Source organism: Chiloscyllium punctatum, chromosome 25 (genome assembly GCF_047496795.1).
Source record: "Chiloscyllium punctatum isolate Juve2018m chromosome 25, sChiPun1.3, whole genome shotgun sequence".
Classification (NCBI taxonomy): Eukaryota; Metazoa; Chordata; class Chondrichthyes; order Orectolobiformes; family Hemiscylliidae; genus Chiloscyllium; species Chiloscyllium punctatum.
This window is the reverse complement of record NC_092763.1, coordinates 50,586,483-50,601,514: the sequence shown is the minus strand read 5'-3', so window position 1 is coordinate 50,601,514 and position 15,032 is coordinate 50,586,483. Positions and strand designations below refer to the sequence as shown.

At 38.6% G+C, this 15,032-nt stretch overlaps 1 protein-coding gene across 1 annotated transcript in view; it reads left to right on the top strand.

The window, feature by feature from the left end:
- msna (moesin a) overlaps positions 1-15,032 on the top strand; it is an 85,397-nt gene that overhangs the window by 46,924 nt on the left and 23,441 nt on the right. The window contains exon 3 of the mRNA XM_072595264.1: positions 11,174-11,269. Coding sequence (XP_072451365.1) covers positions 11,174-11,269 — 96 coding nt within the window. The remainder of the gene's footprint in view (positions 1-11,173; positions 11,270-15,032) is intronic.

Below are 15,032 nucleotides of genomic sequence, written 5' to 3'. Positions count from 1 at the left end.
CTATGTAGATCATTGCATTTCAGCATTGATTAGATTTTGTTGTGAAGTAATAGTGTGACACTTAAGTCTGCCTAAAGCACAGCTCATTAACTCTGCAAGCCTTTTATGAAAAGGACAGTTTTATATTGGCACTTTCTTGGATCAGCGCTAAGTATTGGTTATTGTTTGTTCAGTTATCCAACTAGAAGTCATGAAGCTCCTTAATGTGGTGTTATTCTTGCGTGTATGGCAAGCATTTCTAAGTAGGCAAATTATAATAGCTGTGCTTAGTGGAGGAAGCATGATGAAGTAGCTATCTTTGAGCTCATTAGACTGATTTTAAAATGTGACTGAAGTGTTTAAGAAGTCTTTAATGTCCAGCTTTCAATAAATATTTTTCAGTTAATTGACACTTTAAATCTCCTAACTTAGTGAGTGGAATATTAAGTATGAAATCTTAAGAGCAAATGGTCAGCATTTCCTCTTAAACTAAAATTACAGCATGTTGCTTTTCCCTTGATCATTCAATTGGCTTCTAACACTTATGCTACAAATTTCTTAAAGCTCTTGTGTAGTTTTCACTGCTCAACTCTGACAGGAGGCAGAGAAAGCAAAGGAGACTCGACGAAGGCCATTTTGTGCCTATGCAAAGCCTATCACAGCTAGGCTGCTTCATGTTGAATAAATGGTTATTAGAAAAAGGGCAGATACAGCCATTGAATAAACAACTTTGTGATCGCCCCACTGCATATGAAATTGCAAGAACAACTTAACCTTGTTTAATAAAATTAGGCTTTTGTCTTAAGCATTATCTGAAATTTGTAAAGTCTAATGAAGGAATGGAAACCTGTAGCAATGTCAGTTTTGAAGTATGTATGAAGTAAACAATTCTTGAAATTTAAGTAGGATGAGAGTTCAGTCTGTCCCTTTTTGTTTTGCTGCTTCCCATTTCATATTAACCCTAGTGCTGATAATCAGTAACTGGAAATGCCAAAGGCAGAAAGACCACATTTGATGAAAAAGACAGTATGAACTGTCCATTTTGAAATTTGAGCAGAGCTTAGTGGTGTATTAATCTTTTTATCTTTCCCAAGGTAGTTGAAGTATTTGCACTTCTAATCTGATTTCTAAAGAACAAAAGCATTCATAAAGTAGTTAAAGTATTCAAGTTTGCAGTTGTAAACCAAGATTGGGTAATGTATACTCTGCATATAGTTTGCTGTTATTTTTAACCTATCTGTTCTATTCTTTCTGTTGAACATTTAAAAAAAAAAAATCTGTTCCCATTAGAAATAAAAACCAAATGTTTTGGTGACTTGTGAAGTCATTAGCATAGAAACAGGCAACTGGACTGCTGTTCCATCTGCAACCCTTCCCACTTAATGAAACTCTCTCTCTTTGTACCTTTTTGACATGATCTTGCATCCCTTGAATGCATCAATATTATCCACTCCTCCTCCTCTTTGTAATAACACTTTCATTTGAACTATTGGATTTGTGACTTGATATTCATGGATTTTGTTTTAGACAGATAATATAGATTGACTTTTTTGAGCCATTGCATTGCCAATGGCTTTTAAAATGCCATTGTTGGTTCATGACAGTCTGTTTTATAGACTGCAATATTGCGGCCATTGGTTCCTTTTTTAGCATCCTATCCTCTACTAGGATCTGTGTTCCCTGCAAACAGCAAGTATGGCCAGGCAGTTTGAAGCATCCCAATAGAACACCCAGCATTTTTCCAGGCCATTGGAGGCAGGTTATGGCTGAACTAAATGAAACCCAGAAAGTCATGTCCAATAGGTATTCCAAAGTGGCATCACCCTGCTTGAGCTTTTCTATGGAGCTATTCAAAGTGGAACTGCCTTGAATTTGTTGCAGCTGAGATTATTGAACTTATGCCAATTATTGAGTTCTTTCCCCAAATTATTGATTTTCCCCAGCCTCCATGCTAGTTTCCAAACTTGCCAGAATCACTATCACTAATGTACAAGCGGGGAAGAGTTCCTTGTGAGGCTTACTAGCTGTGAAGGCTTTGAAAAGTTGTGCCCATAGTTATTGGGAGGCAGCTGTTCAAAAATTTTCTTTTTGGTTGCCTTCCTTGCTTGACAAATGAGTGCTAACTGCTGGCAAGTTAGTTCACTTTAGCACTCAATTGTTGCCAGCCTTCATGGTACTGACACACTTGGCAGATCCATCTTTCACCAGATGCTCCAGCTGCCTTTACTTCACCTGCACTACACTCTTAAGGGCAGGATAAATACAGATCCAGCTGAGAGGTAAGACTTCTGACTCAGATCAGCTCTTTCAACATTAGAGATTCCGGCTCTGTCAGCGGTTTGTTGACATCTGTAAACTATTTCTTCTAATTCAGATTGGCATGCACTGTCACTAGCAAGGTGCCAATTACCACCTCTGCTCTCCTTCAGTCTCTGCCTCCTTGGCAAACTGTGCTGTGTTCCCTATCAATGAAAAGATCCGTGCTAGTAATGAGTGCTTTTGGGGTAGGGCCTGGTGGTAAACATTCATCCTAGAGGGTGATAGAGGAATGTGAGTGGATATTTTTGCTGAGTTGAATATAGGCTACTTAAATATGAGGCCCTCATAGGAAAAGGAATGAAGCAGGTTGTGGTGTTAGGAAATGTGCTTAAAAGGAAATGCTAAGTATGTCATTATGGCCTTGGCATCTGAAAATACTATGCCATTCAGTCATGTGAGGCCTGAGATCCTCTTGGTACATGGCCTACATATTTGAGGGAGCACAGTCCTCACTCTGACTAACTCCTTCTTCCATGCCTACTTATTTTAAGTAATTCTCCTTGTTCCCTCCCTACAATCCATTGCTTTCCTCCGATAAGAATGAGAAATAAAGTGCAGTCTTCCTAGGTCCTCTTGGCCAAAGATTCCAGGTGTTGCTGAGCTTTTCTGACCCACCTTGGAATTCTCCGTAAAAAGGAATTACAAACTCTGCTCCCCTTTCCCTCCTCTCATCCCCAAGCCCATTGGCTAAAGGGCTCCAACAGAATACCAGTTGGTTCCAACTACTGACCCTGAAGCAGGATTGTAGTCTTATTTGATTTCTTGTAAAATACATATGAGCATACAGATTATGAACAGACATCAGCCATTCAGTCTCTTGCTTTGTCACTCAATAAGACCATAGCTGATCAGTAGTTTTGTATTCTAATCTACCACCAGTAACCTTCGGATTCTAGATGGGCAAGGGAATTTATCAACCCCTCCCCTTTTTTTTGAAGATGGCAGTAAAGGCCAGGCCATTGGGTGACCGAAACTCAATCTCCAAGAAGAAAATTCTCCTTGTCATCCTGAAAAATTTGACCCTGATTTTAAAACTGTCCCTAGTTCCAAATTTGTGTACCACGGTAAACCTCCTTTCCACATGCACCTTGTCAAGACCATTCATAATTGTGAATGCCTTAATCAGGTTGCTTTTCACTCTTAAATTCCAGTGGAAACAAGTCCAACTTTTCACCTAAAATCACCTGCTTACTCCAGATATTCATTTAGTAAGTAAAAACAAAGAACTGCTGATGCTGTAAATTGAAAACAAAACCAGAAGTTTCTGGAAAAGCTCAGCAAGTCTGGCAGCATCTGTGAAAAGAAATCAGTTAATGTTTCAGGTCCAGTGACCTTTCCTCAAGCTTCCTTCAGAGGAAGGGTATCACATCCTAAATGTCAACTCTTGGTTTTTTTTCTGAAATGCTGCCAGACCTACTGAGCTCTTCCAGCAACTTTTTTGGTTTTGATCCATTTAGTCAAGCTCTCCTGAGCCCCCAATGTATTTACTTCTCTAAAGAGCAAAACTGTGCTGTATTTACAGTGTATATCTCCTAGATGAGACTACATAGGCATGATGAGATTGAGACAGATAGGATGAATGTTTCTATCGAAGTCTTAGCAGATACTGGAAACACCACCTGCAAATTCTTCAAGCTACTCTCAGTCCTGGCTTCTTGCTGGATCAAAATGCTGGGAATCTCTCCTTTTTTTTTAATAGCATTGTGGGTCTACCTTAGCACAGGATTGTAGCAGTTCAAGAAGGCAGCTCTCAACCAGCTTAGGGGCAGGTAGGGACCGGCTGAAAAATGCTGGCCTTGCAGTGAAGTCCATGTCCCACAAGTGAATGTAAAAAAAAAACTGAAGAATGGGTTCCTTTATTTTTTTATTTTAGAAACAAACTTTTTCCATATTTAAAAAATTCACTTGAATGCACCCAGCCTCATCTCTAGTGTTTTTAGTAGTGAATAGTAACTGGAAATTCCATGCACTTCCTTAGATTGAAGCTGAGCTCCTGGACTAGGCATGGATGTAGTGAAGCTTCTGGAAGAGCAGGACAAATGCACTACTCACTCTGGTTTAAAAACCCCAGGGGTTCCTATCTAATTCCATAAGTCAGTGGTAGGCCATCATAAAAATAATCCTAGCCAGAAAAGAAAAGAACTGCAGCTGTTGGAACTATGAAGCAAAAACAAATCTTGAGTTCAGATCTCTGAAGAAGAGTGACAGGATCTGAAACAGATACTGCCAGAGCTGAATAGTGTGGAGGGGGTGCATTTATGCAATAATTGGGTGGGGGGGGGTAAGAAGCAGGGTGTAGGATTGGAGACCTTGGGGGCAAAATGATGTTAGTACAGATTGGCAGTTAGCCACACCACTTTCTGACAGATTGGGAAGAACAGACTGTGTCCCACTACAGTGGGATGAGGGAGGATATGGTAACGGAGAATGTAACCAGTGAAATGAACAGAAGGGAAGAAATTGGTTCTCGATTTGAAGGTGTTGAACTTCATATTAAATCCAAAAGGTGGGAAAGTGCCTAGTCTGAAGATGAGATGTAGCTCTTCCAGTTTGCAGTGTGATCCACTGGAACACTGCAACATGCTGAGGATGCACATCTGAGCAGGACACTTAAAATGACAAACAACAAGAAGGTTGGGGTCATACTCCCACAGACTGGAGGTGTTCTGCAAAGTGGTCGCTCTGTCTGAGTTTTGGTTTCTGATTGTACAGCAGGTCACGTTGGGTGACTGTAATACACAAGGTTAGTGGCAGTACAAGTGAAATGCTGCTTCACCTGGAAAGATTGTTTCTGCCCTTAGATGAGCAGGGAGGAGGTGAAGAGGTGAGGTAAGGGTTGCACCTTCTGCAGTTACATGGGAAGGTGGTGTGGTGGTGGAAAAATGAACTGGAGTGTCTTGGAGGAAACTAGTTTTTCCAATGGTTTTATTTGTGATAATTAAAACCCTATCTGCCCTGTCCACTCCCTGCATTCTTCCTCCTTTTACAAGAGAGGATACTTATCAAAACCGAGCCTTTCTTGACATTTTAAAATCTCTCCTTGTGCTATTTGTCCAGTACTTCTACATCTTTTGAGCCATTTTCTAGCATCTATTACAAGGGAGTAACCTAATTGGTTTTGCCATTATTTAAATTTTTAAAAAATCTTTGCTTCTCAATTCTGAAGCCCTGAAGAAGGGCTCATGCCCGAAACGTCGATTCTTCTCCTCCTTGGATGCTGCCTGATCTGCTGCGCTTTTCCAGCAACACATTTTCTGCTCTGATCTCCAGTCCTCACTTTCTCCCCTTCTCAATTCAGATACTTGGGAGGTCCTATTGCAGCTGTACAGGACATTGGTTAGGCTGGATATTGTGTACATTTCTGGCTGCCTCCTACAAAAAGGATGTTGTGAAACTTGAAAGGGTTCAGAAAAGATTTACAAGGACCTTTCCAGGGTTGGAGGGTTTCTTCTATAAGGAGAAGCTGAATAGACTGGGGCTGTTTTCACTGGAACATCTGAGGCTGAGGGGTGACCTTAGAGGTTTATAAAATTGAAGGGGCATGGATAGGGTAAATAGTCTTTTTCCCTGGGGTGGGGGTGCGGAAAAGAGTCCAGACTAGAGGGCATAGGTTTAGGGTAAGGGTGGGGGGGTTAGAAACAGGGGTGAAGATTTAAAAAGGGACTTAAGGGGCAACTTTTTCAGAGGGTTGTGTGTATGGTACAAGCTGCCAAAGGAAATGGGTGGAGGCTGGTACAATTGCATATTTAAAAGGTATTTGGATGGGTATTTGACTGGAAGGGTTTAGAGGATATGGGTCAAGTGCTGGCAAATGGGACTAGATTAGTTTAGAATATCTCGTCTGCATAGACAAATTGGACCAAAGGGTTTGTTTCTGTGCTATGTTTCTTTGACTCTGTTGCTTGAGCTTTGATTATACCATGGACCACAGTTCACATAATGTCTCTCCCAAAATAAAACAATCAGGGTAGCATTTGTTTTGCTTTTTCCTTCTCTGAACAAAAAATCTGGTTTATACTGAAATGTAGCACCTCACTTGCCTATATATCTTTCATTAGTTTATTTGCAAATTTGTTGTCTTGTATTTTGCATTTCCTTTTTGATAACTGCATCCCAGTTTGGCATTTGTGAACTTGGAAATGTAAGTCAGTAACATTTAATGGATTTATATTAAAAACACCAGATAGTTAAATACAAAATTAATTGATTATAGGCAACAGAAAAAATGGCCACTTGTTATATTCTATGACAATTGTTCAGCTGAGAATTTCTGTCACTTGTTTGTGTATTGTTGAGTATGCTCCTTGTAAATTTTTTTTCAGCTACTAATTAAAAATATAAGGATTAATTTTTGTTTGGATAATTTAGATTTAAAAAATTTGAGTATGCAACTTAATTTAGGTTTCCCAATAGGGTCATAGTCATAAAGATGTACAGCATGGAAACAACAGGCCCTTCAGTCCAACTCGTCCATGCTAACCAGATATCCCAACCTAATCTAGTCCCGTATGCCAGCACCTGGCCCAAACCCTTCCTATTCATATACCCATCCAGATGCTTCTTAATATGTCCAAGTAGTTCTGCAACATTGACTGACAGTTGCTAACGTCAACCTGGTCAGCTCCATATTCACTTAGTGAATGAGCACCAATTGAAGTAGGTTATGGTGAAGAATAATTTTTGTTTAAACAAAGTGAAACACTAGCCATGATCTCACTGCAGTAGATGACCTCAAATATTTTAGTTTTGCCATTTAACACATAGGGTAGATCAATGGTTTTAGATTGCTTTGCTATAGAAATAAAGCAGAATGATTGTAGGCAAGATAACGTGCTTGCACAAAGTAGGCTGACTTTTTAAAAGCAGTTATTCAGTTTCCTTTTTAATGAGTTTTCATCAGTATTCTGCTTAATGTTGGATTTTAAAAAACAAAGTGAAAAGCTGCATGACATTTCAGATCTAGAAAGTTAAATATATTTCAAGTGGAACTATATGGAAAAGTTGACTTGTGATTTTTGTCTTGCTGTTGTGCAAATAATTTGTTAAATTGGCTTTAGTTTGCATCTGTCTATTTGCTCTGGGTTTTTTTTGTTAATTTTTTATGTAGGTTATAGCTCTGCTTTCTTCTGCTGAATATTGTTTTCAGTTTTTAAATTCAACCTTTAAGACATTTTGAGGGATGGAAGTTTTCATTGTGGATAAAACCCCAGTTAGAGACACTTTGCTTTGCCAAGCTGTACTCCAATGAACCTTTGCTAATTTAGCCTTTAGCCAAAAACTTAGGATTCAAACAAAGCAACAATGTAGCAATAAAAATAAGTACAAAATGGAGGTAGAAATTAGCTGATCTGGTAGCATGTGTGGTGAGACCAAATGTTGCTGTTTTGAGTCAAATATAGCACTTCAGAACCAAAGGCAAGTAGCAAGTTTTTCTACAATTGTCCTTAGATACATTTTGCCATTAGACCAGCTTTCACTGAATTGGGTGAACCTATGTAGCCAAAACATTAACTTGAGGTTCTATATTACAAATCCAGTGAGATTACCATTATACCACGACCTAACTTTTTTAGTTATATAAATTAATCTGTGGAACAAGGTGCCATACAGATCTTGGGATGAATGTTCTGTCAACTCTGTTTTAGATTAGATTCCCTACAGTGTGGAAACGGGCCCTTCGGCCCAACAACTCCACTCCAACTCTCCAAAGAGCAACCCACCCTGTCCCACTTCCCTCTGACTAGTGCACCAAACACTACACTATGGGCAATTTAGCATGGCCAATTTACCTGACCTGCACACCTTTGGATTGTGGGAGGAAAATGGAGCACCTGGAGGAAACCCACACAGACACTAGAGAATGTGTAAACTCCACAGTCATACGAGGCTGGGGTGTAACCTGGGACCTTGGTACTGTGAGGCAGCAGTGCAAATCACTGAGTCACTGCATGACTCATTGGATAGGTTTGTTTGTTTTGGTGAGTGTATTCAGGTGGAAGGGTTGGTAGAGCAATATCGTTTTGAGTGCACTATAACTTGAAAGAACATCTCTACAGAGATCACAAAATGAGTTTTTCACTGTCTTAAAATCAGTTTCCAAGTTTTTAATCATAAAGACCATGCAAAATGACTTCATGTGTAAACTACTAAGGACAAAATAGAGCAAACACTAAAGTGAAACGATGGGCTGGATTTTCAAGTGCCAGCTTGGAATCAATTATGGGTCCCATTCCATTTCTTGTTGAATGCAAGTTGAACACTCATTAGTATGGCTGGTCTGGGTCACAATCCTGCACCCCTGCACTTGTTTGTCTCCATGACAGGCAGGAATAACATGTCTTAGACCAACTTTTAAAGAACTTATGCACAGCCACTCCTGATCTGTTGTGGCCCAAGACAAATCAAGTATATGCTCAAAAGAATGCTAGACATGGCCCTGCATTTTCCCCCATACCAAACTATGACAATTTCATGAATTTATAATATTTGTACACACTGTAGAATGAATACAGCAACAATAAGAGGTGTAAAGATGCTTTTTTAAATCTGTTATAATGTTGTATGGTAAACACTTTTTTTATATGCTAATAAAAATGTCAATTGTGCAGAATTGAAGTCAACAGAAGATGTTTCAAGCATATAAACCCTTATTCTGTGTAACTAAAATCATTAATCTAACAAAATAGTGCACAGCAAGAACAACTAACCATGCATTATTCTCAGTGGGGTGCAACAGTTCCAAGAGTCCAATGTCTTAGCTCTTTTTGTCTCAAATCTTTGTTTCTGTAATAGTTTAAAGCAACACCTTTACTGCAGCCTTACTTCAAAAAATAATGATAAAGATTGAAAATTCTGACTTTCTTTTTCTTCCCCTCTTCCTATTAAGAAGTCTCTATTTTGCTGTCACTATCACAAAGGGGTGAAAGTACCACACCTTAAATAAATCAATCTCCACGCCCAGCAGCCTGATGTGCTGCCTCTGACTTTCTGGGGTCTGCAAGCCTGATGTCTAGTTCTATAACCTTGCTGCAGATAGAAATGCAAATGAAATAGCTTCAACCTGAACAAGAACAAAACACCTGGATGCTGAAGGAGCTTGACAGATCTGGTAACACTTTTTTTTTTGCAGAGAAAACCAGTTAAAGTTTCAGAACTTTGATTTCCAATCTGAGTGGATGTGCAAAAGTTTGGATTTTTCTTTTTTGCAAAAAGTAGGGAGAAGTTGGCTAAACAGTTGGAAATATCAGGGAAAGTTACATGATTCAAGGTTTAGTTTCAATAACAAAAGGCAAAGCAACTGATAACTGTGGAGAAGTGATAAGGCATGGATCCAGAGTAGATGGTGGCAATATAATAAAATAGAAGCAAATTGCTGATGTTTGAAATCTGAAACAAAAGGACAAACTCTAATCTGGTTAGCATCTGTGGAAAGATGTAGCTAACACGGAGTCTCGTGATTTTTTTCTGCCAGAATTGAAAGCAGCTGGGAAATGGTGTTTATGGTGAGAGAAAGGGAGTAAGATGAATAATTCAAGATGCCCAATGAGGGTGGTGGGGTCAGGAGGGGGGGAACTGAGCGAAGGTTGATAGGGTCAGCTCTTCTGAAAGCAAAACATGGAAATGTGACTTTGGGGCACATGTAACTTTGTGCAAGAGTTTGATTTGTGTTCATAACCTTACTCAACTGGAATAAAACCACTGCAGATGTTGGAAATCTGAAACAAAAATAAATTGCAAGAGAAACCCAGCAGTCTGCTAACTCCAATGGAGAGAAAGTAGAATTCATGTTTTGAGTCCAGTGAACTCTTGAATAATTAACTCCTACTCTATTCTGATTTATACCTTCACACTATCTGGATGCAAACAGCAAGCCCCTCTCCTTGAGTTATTCAGAAGAACAATACAGGTTGAGTACCTATTATTTGTACGTCTGAAAATAAAACCAAGTTTTTTTTTGGAAGTGGACTTGAACACCTAAAAGTAAGTTCCTCCTTTTCACAAAGGACCCAAACAGTGTAATGGATCCAAAAATGAAATTTTTGTTGTTTGAAAACCAGTTGTTCCTGAGGTTTTCAGGTAAAGTACCAGTTAAGAATTTTTTCTTTTTAAACATTTTTAAGCAGCATGCAGATGCACAATTTCCTGGAGTATGATATGCTGCCTAGACTCTGCCTCAAATCATCAGTTCAGCATTGTAAATGACAGTATCAACATACTAAATTCAGAAACTAAGTTGTTTTCAATACATTCCTGGGTTTATGGATGTTGGCTGTGCCAGCATTTATTATTTAACCTGAGCCCTTGACTAGGTGGTGGTGAGCAGTCTGGTATATTTAAGTCACTGGAGCATGTTAGTTTTTGCTGCTAAAAATTGTATATGCATCAGTTTAAAGGTGAAAAGTATGTGGCAGATCTAAATGGATCGCACTTTATTCAGTGCTTAAAGGTATTAGATTTTGAATTCCAATTTTTGGAAAATTAATTTGTGACTTTTAGCATAGCCAATCTGAAATTGTGCATTTTGAGTACCAAACTGAGACTTGTACAGAAGCACATTTAAAGTGAGCTGGTGCGACCCAAGTCAATGAAATGATGAGTAATGATATGCACTAGCTGAATGGATTTCAAATGGTGCCCATAATGGCATGAATCACATTGCCAGGCTTGCTTGAACAAAAAGAACACAAGCTGAACACTTCACAACTGTTCTGGCTCAAATGAGGCTAAATAAGTTTCTTTTTGGTCATCAAAATTGTATACATTTTGTTCAACTCACCACTAATGCAAGAAGTTGTTTCTGTTGTGATTTCTATCTAAAATTGGGCAGCCTCTGATTGGGTCTCCCTCTGATAATCCTCCTTTTATTTTTTCTTAGGTCGTGAAAACTATTGGGCTTCGTGAGGTCTGGTTCTTTGGACTTCAGTACCAAGATACAAAGGGCTTTTGCACCTGGCTGAAACTCAACAAAAAGGTCTGTACCTGAAAAATATGCTTTGCAAGTATCACACGTTAACATGCGAAAGCAACTCTCTAATGTCAGGGGATAGTTAAGTAAACTTATTGCTGCAAAGGATAATATTTTAACACTGTTTCAGATTGCATTTTACTCAACCAAACTTGTTTGCAGAGCACTTTTTTTTAAAAAAAAAAATCTTGTGGCACTCTGCTTCAAAGAATATGGTTATTGGAACAAGATATTGGGGAGGTAGCTTCTAGTTATGTGTTTTGGGTTTAAGTGATATCCTGACTACAAAGTTGCTGAGAAAAGGAGGGGGCCATCAAAAATGCTCCTTGCACAAACAGGCATGAGTAAAAATATGCAAAGGGAGTAATGATTTGTACTACATGTGAATCAAGCTGCTTATTGGTCAGCAAATAGACTTTGATTAAAGCATTGCCATGGAGCGCACTGAGTACAATTACTCCAAAGCTCTTGCACATCCTTGAAGAAGAGTAGATCAAATTCGGATATTAACCATGGATTGAGTATCCAGGAACAGTGTTATCCCCACCCTGCATTGACCATTTTTAAGATCTAATCCCACATTCACTGACTAATCCAGAATGCACCAGGAGGTGCACAAACAATGTAGAGACAAATATTTTGCTTTAGAATCTAGTACTTTCCATGTAACCTATTGACCAATCAATAGTTTATATTCCTTTTTGAACTTTTTGATCTCCTCTATCTTGAAATACAAGGGGGGAAAATAAACTGAAAGCATGTCCTGTCACTTTTTTTTTCCTTTTTAACAAAATCTTTTTAGCAAACTGACTAAATACAAAATGAGTTTATTGGCCTAATGGCCAAATATTGCAGGATTTGATTTAACAAGAGATCATCTTCACTAATGACAGCTACTATGGAAATAAGTTGTGGGAAGCAGACTTAAAATTCAATCTTGCAGTTAACCAGAATGGGCCCTGGAGCCTGGTGGGAATGCACATTGCTCCTGTCAATTTTTAAAACTTTTTAATTTTTTTTGTCCAGTTCTTTATCTTGATATTCACATTGCATTTACCGAGAGGAGCTCCAAGTAATATTAAAGTCTAAGTTCCCAGTCGTCCAAGTAAGAAATCTTTTAAAGGATCTGCACCCCACAATTCAGCTCCTCAGTGCTGTTGAAGGGTGATATACCAATAGGATGGTTAGTAGCCAGAGCTGCAGGGAGAATAACTACATTTAAACTTAGAATTAAGAATTATTTATGACTGTAAACAGTTACCTATAGTTGAGCTGAAGATATTTGGTTGGGGTGATAAGTCAGACCTGTCGCATCGAAGCAGTATTCACTGGAGTATCCCACTTGTCAGTGGGTCCATGCTGCAGCTGGGGTAGCATGTTCCTGCACCAGCCTACTTTTTAAAAAAAAAAAAATTGTAAAATATTTTACGTGTGATTGGCAGCATACATTTAGCTTCTAAACTGATGACCAGATGCAGGCCTGTATGATCTGAAATGTGCATGTATGGTCACTTCTTTTTTTAGAAAGGAGGTTCTCTTCTAGCAGTGGAGAATGGGCACTTCCCCAAATGTAGATATTTTCTCCCCAACCTGTTCTGAAACCTTACTGCAGACCTTGACTTGACTTGAAACTAGATCTCTTCCCTCAAGTGGGGATACTGCCATGAAGACGCCACAGAGCTCCTCACTCCTCTAAATCTATCCTATGTGATTATAAATTCAATAATTGTTTAGATAATTGCACAATTGAGTAATGTAGGCCAATTGGTAGGTTACACTTCAGAATTTTAAATGTTTCCAGCAAATTCTTCTCTCATACCCTCTGAAATTGTAATACCAGCTTTTTGCTTTCTTTTACTTGAAATTTGCTGGAAATTATAAAACACCAAATTTCAAACCCCCTCGATTACACTTTAATGTTGAGTTTTTTTTACCTGATTGCCTTGTCATTGTAAACTTCCTTTTTGGTAGCTAATTAATTCTGCACTTGACCTGGGTTGCTTGAGATCTAATCTGACAGCTAGGCTAACACCTTTTTTTTAAGGATGGAGGGCTCTACTTTATTATAAGTTGGCTGGACAGCTGATTTTGTGATCGTGATGTCAGTCACATGGGTTCAGTTCCTGTACTAGCTGAGATTGCATAAAGAACTCATTCTAAACCTGTCCCCTTGCCTGAGGTATGCTGACCCACTGGTTAAGCCACCACCAGTCAACTTTCTCTTTCCACCCCCTACCTGTGAAAGAGCAACCCAGTGTCCTCTGGAACAATGGTGACTACACTGTGTATCGTTTTAACTTTTACAGGTTCCCGTTTGATGGAAACAACAAAAATCAATTATTCACTTTTGGCATTTTTTTTAAAAAAGTGGCATTTTAGGCATCAGTGGGGTAAATGTGACCCATTTTTAATGGGTAAAAAATACTAACTTTTTTTTGGGATGAATTAAGAGTCCTCACTATCCAGTGGGTTAAATTTTCCCTCAAGTGAGACTTGGCCAGCACCAGGAGTGTATCTTCTCTGAACATTTTTTTTCTCATGGATTTTTAATCTATCTTGTATATACAAAGCAAGTTTCCCTCTTTGCCAAGATCCAATGAATTAAATCCCATAATACCCTAGTGTTGCTGAAAATGACATTCCTGACTTGCATCTCTGGCAGTGTATGCATTGGATGAAACTTGAGCAGTTGGGTGTCTTGTTTGCAAGAACTAGTAAGTAAAAGGGAAAGTTATTTGAACAAGCTATCTTGCCTCTGCCATTTTAAAATAGTGAAGTATTTATTTTACAGACTCTGAATCCATCCTTGCTGTATAATGTGTTCAGAATTGTCATGATATAAGGAAAAGCAACCTAGTTTGCTTTTGTGAAATCCAGTCTAAGTACGCTATTTGGCTGTATGTGAAGTTTGTACTCTAGAGAAATGGAAATATGAGCCACTTACAAGCTCCCCTCCAAGACACACCTAATCCCAATTTAGAAATATACCACTTATTTTCACAATCACTGGATCAGACTCCTGAAACTCCTTTCCCAGGAATAATGTGGGTGTGACTGCATTAGTTCAAGAAGGAAGATCTATCACCATCCTCTTGAGAGCATTTAGGGATGAGAATAAAAGCCAGCCTGTCAGAAAAATTCCCTCCCTATGAAATGGGCTTCTTTCTGAGATGGACCATTCCTTTTGGGTGACACATTTAAGGACCTTTGTGTAACGCCAAGACCTTTGTCTGTTCAGGTGGATGTTCAATTTGTAATGTTTTTTCAAAGAAAAGAGGAAACTACTCCCTGTTGGCTTAGCTGCTATTCATTCATTTTGCTGCTATTTTGAGTTTTATTACTCACTTGGAATGGCTGCTATATTTGCTGAAATAGTTCATGCATTCAAAGATTCATTTTTCTGAACTTTTTTTTTGAAACACTAATGATGTGCTAATATGTTTTGACTTTTCCACTATTTTTTTCATGTTTCATCTGCATGAGGCAAGAAAACTGCTAGACTACCTTTTTTTTATTAAACCCATTGGGCAATCTGAAAGAATGGACTATTTAAAATGTTCCCCTTAAACTTTTTTTTTTCCTTCTATAGGCATCATGCACTCCTAAAGGTGTAAAAGATGCAATATAACTTTCCATTTAATGTTCATAGCTTTCAAAGTAAAATACCTGAACTTTTTTTTTAATGGGTTGTACACCCTAGTATTAATTCTTACTGTGTTAGGGTTTGGTGATCATAACCCTCCAGTATGTTGTCAAAATCACATTATTC